The 14,337-nt window shown below is 47.6% G+C and overlaps 1 protein-coding gene across 1 annotated transcript in view; it reads left to right on the top strand.

Annotated features, from left to right (window-relative positions):
- cdh11 (cadherin 11, type 2, OB-cadherin (osteoblast)) overlaps positions 1–14,337 on the top strand; it is an 82,394-nt gene that overhangs the window by 57,487 nt on the left and 10,570 nt on the right. Inside the window, exons 6-8 of the mRNA XM_086179596.1 lie at positions 899–1,018; positions 3,262–3,429; positions 7,606–7,793. Coding sequence (XP_086035722.1) covers positions 899–1,018; positions 3,262–3,429; positions 7,606–7,793 — 476 coding nt within the window. The remainder of the gene's footprint in view (positions 1–898; positions 1,019–3,261; positions 3,430–7,605; positions 7,794–14,337) is intronic.

Genomic DNA, 14,337 nt, shown 5'->3' with positions numbered 1-14,337 from the left:
TCCTTCAGGTCGTGGTCCATGTTTTTAGAAATGGATTTTTAAAGAATATCTAATGAGGAGTAGAGCAGGTGCAGGTCACTTCACATAGAAGCTGCAGGTCTGCGCTACCTGCTGCTCCTGGTCTGCTACAGACGCAGAGAAGAACTGGATAAATATTAATACTACCAAATATTAATCATGTAAAGCACCTCGGGTACTTTGAAAGGTGCTGTATAAATATGTTATTGTTTTTATTATTATACAGGTTCTAGTGGATGTTGATAGATCATCTATCAGTTTTTGAGGTGTTTTTGTGTGATTGCGTCAGTAGTCGTATTTCAACCAGTGAATTTGATGCATTTTGAAGTATCGAACTGAATGAATGACAACTCCTCCACTGCACATTTCCTTTTTTGTAACATTTTCCCTTAAAATTTGCTTTGAGACAGATTTGAGATACAACTATCTTCTCAATGAAAACGCCTAATTTTTTCATCATATCAGAGAATTGGCTTAAAAAATGGTTCAAAAATTATGCAAATAATACACAGACAATATTTCACACCTCTGCAGGTTTATTAAACTGTGTCGTTCAGTCAGGAGGCATCAAATAAGACAGCGTTGTCAGGTGAAACCTCAGTTCTGAGGTGTAAAATGAAGCATTTTAGATGATAACCTCGTGGATTATGGCTGGGTTGTGTCGTTCATGGAGGAAGTGTAATGTTTTATTTAAAACATGTAAATCTCTTAAACTGAGTGGATGTTTCCAGCCAGAATGATGAAACGTGCAGAAATGATCTCAGGAGGAGTTCAGCTGCAGTGTCATGTACCATCGGGTGGGTGCAGGCAGGTGAATCGCCTTGAACTGAGTCATCTTCTGACGCGTGTGCGCGTGCATGTATGTGTGTGTTTCGTTTAGGGACATCGGTGATGCAGGTGACTGCGACGGACGCTGACGATCCCACCTACGGCAACAGCGCCAGGCTGGTCTACAGCATCCTGCAGGGACAGCCCTACTTCTCAGTGGAGGCGCAGACAGGTGAGGTTGGACTGATTAAACCTGGGTGGTCAAATGTCAAATAAGCAAACCGCAGTTTTTACCATAACTGAAGAATTCACATGCTTATCATGACGAACGCTCTCACCAATGACATCAGGATCCTCTGCTGTGATTGAAGCAGTGATTGTCAGCTCACGATGTGACGTCACACTGTGTCAGTGTTTTGTAGTTTAGAAAAAATGCATCACTCACTGACAGCAGCTTCTTTAAATGTACTAACTGTAGGAATATGACGTGCAACGATGCATCGCTGCACACGGTCACTGCACTGTGGGTGTTGCCCGCTCTGAGAGGTGAGGTCGCCTGATGACGGAGGGAAAGCAGCACCCTTGGTGAAAGGTCCGCTGTCAGAGGAGCTGCTGGGGCAAGGATAGGCAGATGGTTACCAGCTTGGCTAATTCCAGTGCGAGAGGTAACTTGGCTGTTCATGAAGCTGCTGTTGTTGCCTAGAGACCTAACTGACGTATCCCGCCACCAGGCCTCAGGGTGAGGGACCAGAAAACTTCGTCTCATGTGAAGGAAGCTTTAATAAAAAGCACTCATGAAACTGGAAAAACACTGGCAGTAAAAGTTAGTTTTGTAAACGGGACTGGATGAGGACGCTGTGGAGTCCAGACCAGAGGGAACCTGCTGTTTCTCCTGTTGTGTCACAGATGAGGTCATGAACTCAATCACACCAGAGAACGACGTGTCGAACAGCGTCAGAGCGCAGCATCTTGAGCTTGAGTAGGATCTTTGGTGGCTGTCGCAGCAGCAGCGTGAGGGACGGTGACAGAGGTCGAACTCAACACTGACTCGACCGCGTCGTCGCTGCTGGGACTCAGACGGCTGAATTTGTGTCTGAGACGAGAAAAGCCATGAAAGTCCCTGGAGGAGAAGACGAGCTGTCATTCCTCCTCGTAGATTATTGATAGTTGAGCTCTGCCCACTCGCTGTGTGTGTGTGCGTGTGTGTGTGCGCATGTGCATGTGTGTGTATGTGTATGTGCATGTGTGTGTGTGTGTGTGTGATGGGACGCTCTGGATGGGACTTGTTGTTGCTGATTGGAGTCGAGCTGATAAACGCCCGTCTACTGCGGGGTCATGTGACCTGGGACTGAGGGCTGATTAAAGCTGTTCCCTGTGTAGAAAGAAGCCAGATGTTTGTGGGTTTTTGTGGAAAGAGTCTTTGTCATGTTTAAACCAGTAACCGGCGCCCATCAGGTGATGTGGTGAGGAGGGGGATTTGTGTGTCCACCGTGACAAAGGATCTGAACTGACTCCTTTGTTTCCTCGCTGCCGCCACACAATGACATCACATTTGGAGTACATGAGGATGGGCTTTCTGGGAGGCTTTCCTGTCCTTCCAGGCCAGACGTGAGGGGAGAAGAAGGAAACTTTGCGGAGAAAAATACAAAATAAAAGAACATTTTGTACACTCATTATTCATCAATATATTCAAGCATTATGGAAAATGATCCAAAATATGATTGTGGCAACATTTCTTATCTCGATACTGGACAGAACTGCAGTATTTCTACCTTCTGTCACTTTCGTATCTGGGAATGTTACAGTATGAATGGCAGGGATCAGGTACCAGCGCGTCCTCTCCTCCGAAATTGGTGAGGAAAAGAAGAGGCTGGAGGGGAGCGCCGTCCCCGCGATGGGTTTGTATTAAAGGGAGAAATTGGATGTGAGCAGGGGGTTAGGGGAGATATGGAGCTGTGCAGGTCAGAGAGGGTGAAGACGAGCTGGGAGACAGATGTTAGTGCAGAGACGCTGGGTTAGAGAGAGTGACCTCATGGGGGGGTGGGGGGTGGCTTGGCCATCCACAGCCAGTAAATCTGGCTAATCAAACCAGTGTTGGGTATTTGACTGGCTCAAATCCAAAGCTCACATTTCTAATTGGTTTGGAGATTATCGGCTTCTCTTGCTGTCACACACACACACACACACACACACACACACACACACACACACACACACACACACACACACACATACACACACAGAGTTGGCAGAATATGACAGCAGAAAGCCTCAAGTCCCTGACGCGAGACATGTGGAGAGAGAGATTGGAAAGATGGTGATGAGTTCAACAGAAAGAAAAGATTACTGGGGCTTGAAAGGGAGAAAGAGGACTTCACGTTTAAACAGTTGGTATTTTGGGTTTGATGACGTGATTTTACCTGAAATATCTTGAAACACAAGGAAAGCTCGTTTGACCTTCATCTGTCCACTCAGGTATCATCCGCACAGCGCTGCCCAACATGGACCGCGAGGCCCGTCAGGAGTACGACGTTGTCATCCAGGCCAAAGACATGGGGGGCCACATGGGCGGACTGTCAGGGACCACCGAGGTCAAAATCACCCTCACGGATGTCAACGACAACCCGCCAAAGTTCCCACAGAGTGAGTACCAACCCAGCTCCATCTGAGCGCCACGCTAATTTCAAATAAAGTTGTAAGCTGCCACGGGAGAACAGGACAAGAAGAGTCGCATCAACGTGTGTCTCACTGTCATAATGTCCATTGGAACGCGTTCGGACATGTGTGGAACCTCTATGGGGGGCCACGCGCGTTTTAATTTATTGACAATTTCTAAATAGAACTGAAAATCCAGTGTGCTGCAACACATAAATTGGTACAAAAGGTTTTCATTCACAAATTATTAGGATGGTATTTGTAAGGTTTCACCATGGATATGGAGCGTGTGTGGCAGCACTGGAGGCTGGAGGCACCGCTGCTGTCGTGGCGGGACCTGAGGAGGAGGAGGGTGTCTGAGGAGGAGGGTGTCTGAGGAGGAGGGTGTCTGAGGAGGAGGAGGGTGTCTGAGGAGGAGGGTGTCTGAGGAGGAGGAGGGTGTCTGAGGAGGAGGAGGGTGTCTGAGGAGGAGGGTGTCTGAGGAGGAGGGTGTCTGAGGAGGAGGAGGGTGTCTGAGGAGGAGGAGGGTGTCTGAGGAGGAGGAGGGTGTCTGAGGAGGAGGAGGGTGTCTGAGGAGGAGTTGTGGGTCTTTCACTGACTGAACCTCTGTGTGTTTCTCATCATGTAAAAGCAGAAGGACTGGAGAGGGCGGGAACATGAATTCCTGTCATTGTCCATTGATTGCAGATCAGAACTCTTCCTGAATCCAGTCCAGATTCCTGGAGTGGTACACTGGTGGATTATTACTAAAAGCAGCTCAGCAGCTTTTTAACAATTGCTGCTTGCTACATGTGCACGTGTGTGAGCGTAAAACCCAGAAACGTGACGTGCAGCCAACACAAAGGGAAGTCACTCTAGGAGGCAGAGAAGATAACTTAAGAAATCAATTATTAAAGGTTCTTACTGCCCCCTGCAATCTCCTCTGGCTGGTGTGTGTGTGTGTGTGTGTGTGTGTGTGTAAGTACACGCGTGCATGTGTGTTTAAACCTCTCCTTGGGACATTTGTTGAATTACTGATTTGCTGAGCAATGCAATGTGGTGAAATATTTGGCCTGGATTCGTCTCGAGCTGCACATCTGATGTTAACCCTTCAGAGTCGGTGCTCCTCTGGTTCCCGCACCAGCACCACTGTGTGGAGTCTTTCTAATGCCAGAAACCATAACGCCCGTCCTCAGGTACATCCAGCAGCCGTTTCTCTGCTTCTCTCGATCTTCTCCTCCATGCCGGCCCTCCTCCTTCTGTGTTATTTTTGCCTGTTTTGTCCATGTGCTCTCCCCTGCCTCCACTCCTGGAGCTGTGCAGAGGGAGTCCTGGCAGAGATTCAGCTGAGTAGCTGCAGGATTGGATGGAGAGAAGAGAACAGAGGGGTGGTTGTGGTGGGGCAATGGGGGGTGGAGGATAAGGATTTAGCCTGAATGGGTGAGACGAGAGAGAGGAGCGAGTGGAGTGAGGGAGGGATGTAAGAGCCGGTCAGAGCCGAGCTCAGATCTGTTTTAAAGGCCACAACAAACGCAAAAACTTCTATGAGCAACAGCATATTCCCCTTAGTTTCCATGGCAACAAGGGAGGGGTCATGTTTGTTCCACTGATAGAAACTGAGACCGCCGTGATGATGTCATTTATTATTTACACTTTATTAGAGAGAGTCGCAGTAATAGAATCAAAGGATGAGCAGCCACAGTTTAACAACCCGGCACAAAAATGTGTTAAATAACTTCATCATCCCAAAAGTGTAGGTTTCCCTCTGAGTACTCACCAATAGATCCTTTTTTCCCTCCTCCATCACTTTTAGTGGCTCCAGAATGCAGGAAGAGCCAGACACGTACATGTAGCTTGAAGCTAACGGAGACTGACGGCTAACAACAGCTAAACTGTCCAAAAACATGTGCTTACGAACTCCGTGATCCTTGGAGTTAGCCAGTTAGCATCAAGAGCTCAACTTCGCAGCAGCTAAGCGAGCTGAGGCTTCGCCGGCCTCCTGCTCTCTCATCACTTCTACCAGGTGTGAATGCAGTTGAAGACGTTCATCAAGAATCCTCAGTGTCAGTCACCAAACAAGCATCATCTGTAGCTGCTGCACTTATTATCTCATTGTTCTTTCAAGGTTGACATAAATTCAGCTCGTCTATACACTGACCTCTGAAATGATCGACCATCTGAACAGGCAGCAGCAGGTTCAGCCGGAGACATGCTGGACTTGACTTTAGCTGCTCATGATGGCTGCCTCAGGTACCCTGCGTCTGTTGGAACATCAGTTATGCACATCCTCAGAAATGAATGCTACAGGGTCCAGAGGTTGACATGAAAACCTGCTCGAAAGAACAAAGGCAAGTCTGGCACCCTTATGTCCAAACGTGGCAGCGCATGCTGGCAGAGCGGCGTGGAGACGGTGCAGATGTCCCCCGTCATCAGACGTCTGGGCACTCCTCTATCAATCACCGTCCACACAAAACCTCTAGCTTCCGTGGCTAAAAGGCTCCACTGTGATTACAACATTCCTCTTTTGCCGTTCTTCTATTTTGGGGTTCCACAGTAGTGCAAATACAGATGCTCTTTGTCTGGTGCGCCCTCTAGAGGAAGCCTGCAGTAAGACACATCATGTAGGGGCTAGTATGTGAACAAGCATGGCCACATGAACAGATATAAGAAAGCAAGTATATTTCTGGCCTCATGTTAGCTGAGGCTAGCGTGGCTAGTTAACCAAGTACCTCAGTGAGTTTCTGATCACTAAACTGGAATAAACCGGTGCTTGGAAGTGAGCTGGAGGATGTACAGGATGTTCATGACTGACAGGACAACCTTTAGTTCTTAAAGAAAACTCGATGCTCTTGCTGACCAGCCCTCAGGTGAGGTCGTCCCTTGCTGTGTGTAGAGTAGAACCGGAGCATTCATTTTATCACTGTAGCCGTGCCGTACAAGCATACAAAGCCTCTTTGACCTGTTAGACTCATAAACAGTTTTGAAACGAGGACTAACGTGTGTTTTGTGAGCAGCTACTTCCTTTCATCACTTGGAGATGTCGGCTGTGCATCACTGACAGTTTACATCTGTGGTACAAGACCCGACAGCGAATACCAATATGTTTGCTCGTGAGGAGCTTTGTTAAGAACAGAGAGAAGAGGCAGAACAAACACCTGCGAGAAGACTCTCCCAGATGGTGTGAACCAGGACACTGATTACTTATTCAGCAGGTAGCTAGCGAGAGCGGGAGATGGGAGCGATGCGAGGGACAGGAAGGAGAGAGAAAAACAGAAATGAGTTGGAAAAAGGACAAAAATAAAACCAACACAAAGAGAGGGGTTGCTGTGTGACCTCTGCTCAGGAGGTCCTGCAGACTTCCAGCTTCCATTTAAGATGCTGTAGATTTTCTGTCCCTCCGAGGCTTCGTCTCTCTGTTTCCTACAGTCTGTCTTTAGATTCTCTCCATTTCATCTATTTGTAGAATCCTTCGTCTGCACAGAAAGAGAAGGATCTGGAAGCTAAACAGTTCGGGCTGGTACAAATGGCGAATCTTGCTCTCATTCTAGTTTAAACAGGGACAAAAATGTTTCAAGCTGTGAAAAATCATCACTTTGACTTTATTTTCACACATCAGTTACATCCGGCGTCTTTACAGATGATTACAGACGCAGTTCTACTGAACTTCAAAAAAACAAACATGCCCTGAATCATTCAATGAAATAGAAAATGGTTTAATATAAAAGTGAAATCTGTGGCACTGCAGAAATGCAGCAAAGCCTTGTTTGAGTCAGAGATGGGAGAAGATGGAGGGATGAGTGAGTGTTCATGACCACGTGAGATGGGAGAAGATGGAGGGATGAGTGAGTGTTCATGACCACGTGAGATGGGAGAAGATGGAGGGATGAGTGAGTGTTCATGACCACGTGAGATGGGAGAAGATGGAGGGATGAGTGAGTGTTCATGACCACGTGAGATGGGAGAAGATGGACAGGAGGGGAGGCATATGGTCCACCTTCAGCCAGGTGTCTCCCCTGTCAGACTCACCTGACACCGGGGAGGGGGGGGGGGATATTAATGTCCTTCAGGCTGGAGGAGACAGATGGTGAAGTCCCCCCCCCCCCCAGACGACCCTGCCTCCAACACGCCACGGTGCTGTTGAGTGTCACCAAACTAAGCTGGTGGTCTGTCTTGGTTTCCTGGCAGGTGTTTACCCCATGTCTGTATTAGAGGATAAGGTTCCAGGAGAGGAGGTGGGCCGCCTCAAGGCCAAGGACCCCGACCTGGGAGACAACGGCCTGGTGAGCTACCGGCTCACAGACGGAGACGGGCTGGAGATGTTTGAGCTGACCACCGACTCTGAGACCAGAGAGGCCGTGATCAAACTGAAGAAGGTAAGAGATGTTTGTTTCCTGTCTTGGAGGAATTCCTATTTGAAATTCAAATCTGTCAAATGGGAACAGCTGTGACGTCATGTTCTTATGCGTCATGTGACACGACCTGCGGTCCAGTGGGCTCTACTTTGAATTATTGCTGATGCTGCAGCCTCCGTAGTGATGGTGAACACATCTGAAACATTCAGGTGTTGAAGGTGATGAGCACTTTTAACTCAGACACCTGGAGGTATCCTGACACGGGAATGTGGAGGTTGACAGTCGTGATGTTCCGGATCGATCCTGGATCAATAACACCTGATCCTCCATCTGTCACTGGCTCTGTTTACATGCGCATGAATGTTCCTCTGTTACTCAGAAAATAGAACAGCGTTCCAACTTTGACAGGGGTCATGTTACGGCTCGTTCTGCTTGGATTTTTGATGCGCTGCTATTGGTCAGGTTAAAGGAGCTTCGGCGTGCTGGGAACACGTCCTCTGGTCGGCGTTATTGCAGCCTCTCATCTGTTTATGGACAGACATGCAAACCTGCTAGCTTAATGCTACCAAGCAGACTCCTGAAATACATGCAGAGTCTTGGCTCAGTTGTTAAATGGGTCATAGCGAAGTCAGAAATCCGTAGCCTTCGCTTACTTTTCTTTCATGATTTCACAGTGTGTAACGGTACAACCAGACAGGAGGGAAACAACAACAGTGAACTTTAGTTCTGCACAGTTAGTCAGTTTTAGCTTGTCTGTCTGACAAACATCGCTAGTCTGAATGTGCGTGGCTGCATGCAAACCGGATTATGAGTCACGTGACCAGCAGAGACTCAGCGCAGTGACAAAACACTTCATGGAACATTAAACGCTGCAGTAAATACGTTGGTCGTTGTTCCTCTGGTCATCAAATATTTGAACGTTCATTTACAGTTTCTGGTAAAAATCATCTCTCGTAAGTTTGGTAAGAACGGAAAAATCCTGTGCGTCATCGTCCACCTCAAGAAGCTTTCTTCCTTCAGCCAGACCAGCGTTGCATGAGCCAAGTGTGTGTGTGTGTGTGTGTGTGTGTGTGTGTGTGTGTGTGTGTGTGTGTGTGTGTGTGTGCGTGCGTTGCTTATTGTGTTGATATGAGGATGGACTTCCACGGTTGTGTGTTTGTGTGTAAGAGTGGGTGAGAGTGCATTAACTTTCATGCCTCCCTCGGGCAGAGAGCTCATCTCTGCAACATATACACACACACACACACACACACACACACACACACGCTATGACTATAGCTCTCAGTGATCCAGCTCAACACACACAATTACTTCCCCCCACCCCTCTCTCTCTCATGCACACACACACACACACACACACACACACACACACACACACACAATCCATCAAACAAACACACAACAGTTCTTCTCCCTCGCTCACAGACACACTCATTGTTGTGCGTGGCTGCTGGTCAGGATTATGAGCTGAATCTCCAGCGAGTGTTTGGGAGCCTGCCGTTCCTCCCGGGGTGTTCGACCTCTGAGTCTCTCCTTTAAAAAATAATAGCGTTTATTGCCAAGCTAATAATGTGTGGAGGGAATGTGCTCCAAGACCCGTTTTCTTTTCCTGCCTTTTTACAGAAATGAGAGGAGGACAATTTGAGGTTAACTTCAAACTTAATAAAACGTCCATATGTTACACCAAAAATGACTGACGATGCAAATGTCCTGACCGTATCCTGCTGTGCCGCGAGAGTCGGCGTTCACATGTGTAATTATGCGCTTGAGTGTGTGACGGCATCTGTGGAAAGTCGCAGTTGAGTTGTTGAAAAGAGCAGCTGGCCTGAAGCAGCAGCCGCTTCTCTGATGCTCTGGGAAAATCTCTGTCTGAATCGATCGATACCAATCGTTTTTCAGGCATTTTCTCACACCAGTGATTGGTTTGCAGCTGAGGCAGAGCAACTGAAACACAGAGCAGTCACGGTGTGTCCAGCGTTCACCCCATTCACACCTGTCCTGGGCCACATTCTGGGGAAAAATGACCCGGGTCACATTGACGAAGCACCTCATCAGCTGATGTCCTCGTCTTCATTTCGGCACTTTCATACTCTCTGCTCATCCACTATCCTCTCACGATTCTTCAGTCACAACAGGAAACACACTGATGGCTTCAGTTCCTTACATTTTGTGATCTTTTCAATCATACGTGTTCCCCCGTCTGCTGCTCGCCCTTCAGCTCCTCACTGTAACTATGAAGCTAACTACAGAGCTAACAGTGAAGTTAATTATAAAGCCAACCATGAAGCTAACTATGGCACAAACAATGAAGCTAACTACGAAGCTAACTTTGAAAAAGTAAGTATGACGTTAACAATGAAGCTAACTACAGAGCTGATTATGAAGTTAAGTATGGAGCTAACAATAAAGTTAACTACAGTGCGAACGGTAGAATTAACTATGGAGCTAGCTATGCAGCTAACTATGAAGTTAACGACAGAGCTGACGTTAACTATGGCACTAACTACAGAGCTGATTATGAAGTTAACTACAGAACTAACCATGATGCTCCTTGTTGCTCGTCTCCGCGGGGCTGCCATTTTCATTCAAAATGACAGAAATAAACAATCAGTGTTGATTTGATGCTATAAAAAGTCTCAAAAAACATGAACACTTAAAAGCTGAAGTGATCAATTAAAATTAAAGCCTTGCAGGTCTTTACATCCTAAACATGAAAAATCAGTGTTTCAGCTCTGTAGTCGTGTATTTTTGTATTGACTGACAACCGTCCCTCATTACGAGTCCCTGTGTGCGTTTGTGTGTGTGTGTGTGTGTGTGTGTGTGTGTGTGTGTGTGTGTGTGTGTGTGTGTGTGTGTGTGTGTGTGTGTGTGTGTGCTTCTTAGGGGAAATCATTGCCCCTCGCCCCCTGCAGGCAGCATGGTGCAAATTAAAATCACACATTTGCACACTTGTGCGCACACACTCAGTTTGATGCCAAGACAGAGATCAGCATCAGGAGTAGCCTTCAGTAATCTCCATTTTAACACACACACACACACACACACACACACACACACACACGGCCATGAGCTTTAATCAACTATTCTCTTTCAACTGTGTCCTGACGAAAGCAACCCGCAGAATATTAAGGAGCTGCGCACGCGCGCGTGTGTGTGTGAGTGTGTGTGTGTTGGTATTATTGTGAATATTGTTATCTCTGATTGCAGAGAGGAAGAATGAAAGTGAGGTAGTGGATGTGTAGAAAGAGAACGTGAGACCTGGAGACGTGGCGACCGTGACGGAGGAGGGGAAATGAAGGAACTGGGTCACATCCATCCTCTTAGCTTTGTACCTGCCGTCAACATGTTAAACACCTAGAGGTACTAGAAGTACTACACAGAACTGCATGCTGCTGCCATGGAAACACACTCTGGAATTTTTAACATTCCTGATTCAGGATCAGGATAAGCGATACAACGTGTATGACAGTGACCGACAACTTAACTGATTCCAAATAAGACGGTGGTTTCCTCCCAAGAGTGACTGAAGACACGCCCACTTTACTGTAATGCGTAGGTTTCTTTCCCTCTGGATTTGACCTGAAAGCATTTCTGCCATGCTGGAATGTGTTGACTGTTTTCTTGCTAATGAAGCAGAACTCTGATGTTGGAGGAGAGTCAGTAACTCTCGCTGGACCAGCGGCGTGAAGACGCTTGACTGACGCATGAGTCGCTGAAATCCTGCAAAACATCAGCAGGATTCCTGGATGAAGCTGTCAATATGTCTCAACACACTTCAGTAATGAGACTAAATCAGAATACGCGCATTCTTAATCTGAGTATTACCTCCCCCGAGCGTCAGAAAATGCTTCTCATAAGGTGACATCTAATTCAGTCTTGAAAACTGAGGAAAAACAACCAGAGCACCGACGCCTGACTGACGCGGGCAAGAAGAACCGAGGGAACTTCAGGGATCGAGGTTTGTTTAGGGTTTTTTCTTCACCGGGTTCAGATTCAATGTCCATGTAAACGTAGTGTGATTAAATGAGTTTGTGTTGTGAGCGGCTGGTCTAGTAACAGAAGGGTCGCTGGTCTGATCCCCTCAGTCTCTGTGCTGAGGGGATGTGATGAGCAGGTACACCAGCCTCCTCCATCATGAGTGAGGCAACATTCTAAAGCCCCTCCAGAACGGTTGGAGTAGAAACAGGTTTGCAGCCTGTAGGAAAGCAAAGTCGCTCTGCTTCTTCTTCTTCTTCCTGAGTTTCGTAGCAATCAAGCTGACTGCTGCACGATGTTGTGACCAGCAGCTGGTTTGCTGTTTGGCTCAACATGGACTGGTTGGAAGCCTTGTCAACTCTGAGTGGTTAATCTCGTTGAAGTCGCCTTCTTTACTGCTGGGGCCAGCCTGACGCGTTTCCAGGCCTTCAGACCAGCACCTCATTTCTGTTTTTTCAAACATGTTAAACAAAGTTTTGTTGCTCATTCAGACGACACTGAGAGCAAATCTTTATCGCCTCTAATTAAATCTGTAATCAATTATTCAAAAAGCCGATCGACTGATCTCACAGGCGGCCCGGTGGAGCAGTGGTCCTCCCTGTGGCCCCCCATCAAGAAGGTTGTGGGTGGAGCCCCGGCTGCAGCACGGGGTCTTTCTGGGTGAGTCTCCATGTTCTCCCTGTTCCTGCTGGGTTCTCTCTGGTACTCCAGCTTCCTCCACAGTCCAAAGACATCAAGAGGGACCAGGTTAATCCAGACTCTAGATTGACCGTAGGCGTGGCTGGGAGAGCCAATGGTTGTCTGTCTCTATGTGTTGGCCCTGCCATGGACTGGTGACCTGTCCAGGGGGAAGGCTGCTGGGATAGGCTCCACCCCCACCACCCTCAACAGGAGAAGAGGGAGAAGATGGATGGAGGGAGGGATGGATGATGGATAGATGGATGGATGGATGGATGGAGGGAGGGATGGGTGGATGAATGGATGGATAGGTGGATGGATGGATGATGGATGCATGGATGATAGGAGGATGCATAGATGATGGGTGGATGGATGATGGGTGGGTGGATGGATGGATGGGTGAATGGATGGATGGATGGGTGATGGAGGGATGGATGATGGATGGATGGATGATGGGTGGATGGATGCATGGGTGATGGATGGATGGATGATGGATGGATGATGGATAAAAGATGGGTGGATGGATGATGGATGGATGATGGGTGGATGGATGCATGGATGGATGGATGATGCATGGATGGATGGATGATGGGTGGATGGATGATGGATGGGTCGATGGATGGATGGATGGATGCATGGATGGGTGGCTGGATGATGGATGGATGATGGATGGATGATGGATGGGTGGATGGATGATGGATGGGTGGATGGATGATGGATGGGTGGATGGATGATGGATGGATGATGGATGGATGGGTGGATGGATGATGGATGGGTGGATGGATGGGTGGATGGATGATGGATGATTGATGGATGGGTGGATGGATGATGGATGGATGATGGATGGATGGGTGGATGGATGATGGATGGGTGGATGGATGGGTGGATGGATGATGGATGATTGATGGATGGATGATGGATGGGTGGATGGATGATGGATGGATGATGGATGGGTGGATGGATGGGTGGATGGATGATGGATGGGTGGATGGATGATGGATGATGGATGGATGATGGATGGGTGGATGGATGATGGATGGGTGGTCTCACGCAGCACAGAGTAATGAGTGGTTTTCCATGGTAACGACCAGCCGTGAACATGTTTTTATTCACGCTGCTTCAGACGTGTGACAGCAGGAATTGACTGCAGTGGACAGTGAGCTGGACGGTGGGATCAGTGGAGGTGAGGCGCCTCGATGCTGGAAGGCTGATTGACCTCTTATCAGTAATCAGCAGACTTCACGGCTGAGGCGGCCTCTCTCCCCCACCAGGATTTCATTCGGAGTTGCTTGCGTGGAGAGGAAAGGTCAAGCTGGCTCCTGGGACGCCTCCCGTCCACCATCCTAGCTGGAGAAGAAGCGAGGCATCTGCCGTCGCGCGGCTGCACTGGTACCTGTTAACTGTGATGATGGTGGCAGCAGAATGGCAGATAAACGCAGTCTCACAGTGGTGTTGGCGCTGCAGGAGTCGTCATGGCACCTCGCTTCTTCAGACTTTTATAGCTTTACAGTTTTCAGTGGAATTCACACCGAATACACAGCCTGAAGGTCCTCTCTTCACACTTAATAAATATATTAGCTTCTTTACTAAATACAGTATGAAAACATAAAAATACATTTCTTTTTATATTTATTTTCTGAATTAAATGCCCATGAAACTACTTGAAAGCATTGGTGAACGATTGGTGAAGGCTGACATCCAGCCAATTATACCTGCTCACTCTGTCATTTTACAAGGCCTTCATTCACAGTTTCTTCATCCATTAATCGAAAATCTCTAAAATACCTCAAGAGAATTAGAAACATGATCATCGCAGTTGCTCAGAGAGCTCCTGTCTGTCCATAAAATCAGCAAATCCTGATGTTTGAGTCTGACACCAGCAGATGTTTGACGCTATTACTTTAAAAATGAC

This window comes from Aulostomus chinensis, chromosome 16 (assembly GCF_037954235.1).
Source record: "Aulostomus chinensis isolate RoL2024-O1b breed Wild chromosome 16, RoL_Achi_v1.0, whole genome shotgun sequence".
Lineage (NCBI taxonomy): Eukaryota > Metazoa > Chordata > Actinopteri > Syngnathiformes > Aulostomidae > Aulostomus > Aulostomus chinensis.
The sequence above is the reverse complement of the archived record's forward strand: the minus strand, read 5'-3'. Positions and strand labels throughout refer to the sequence as shown.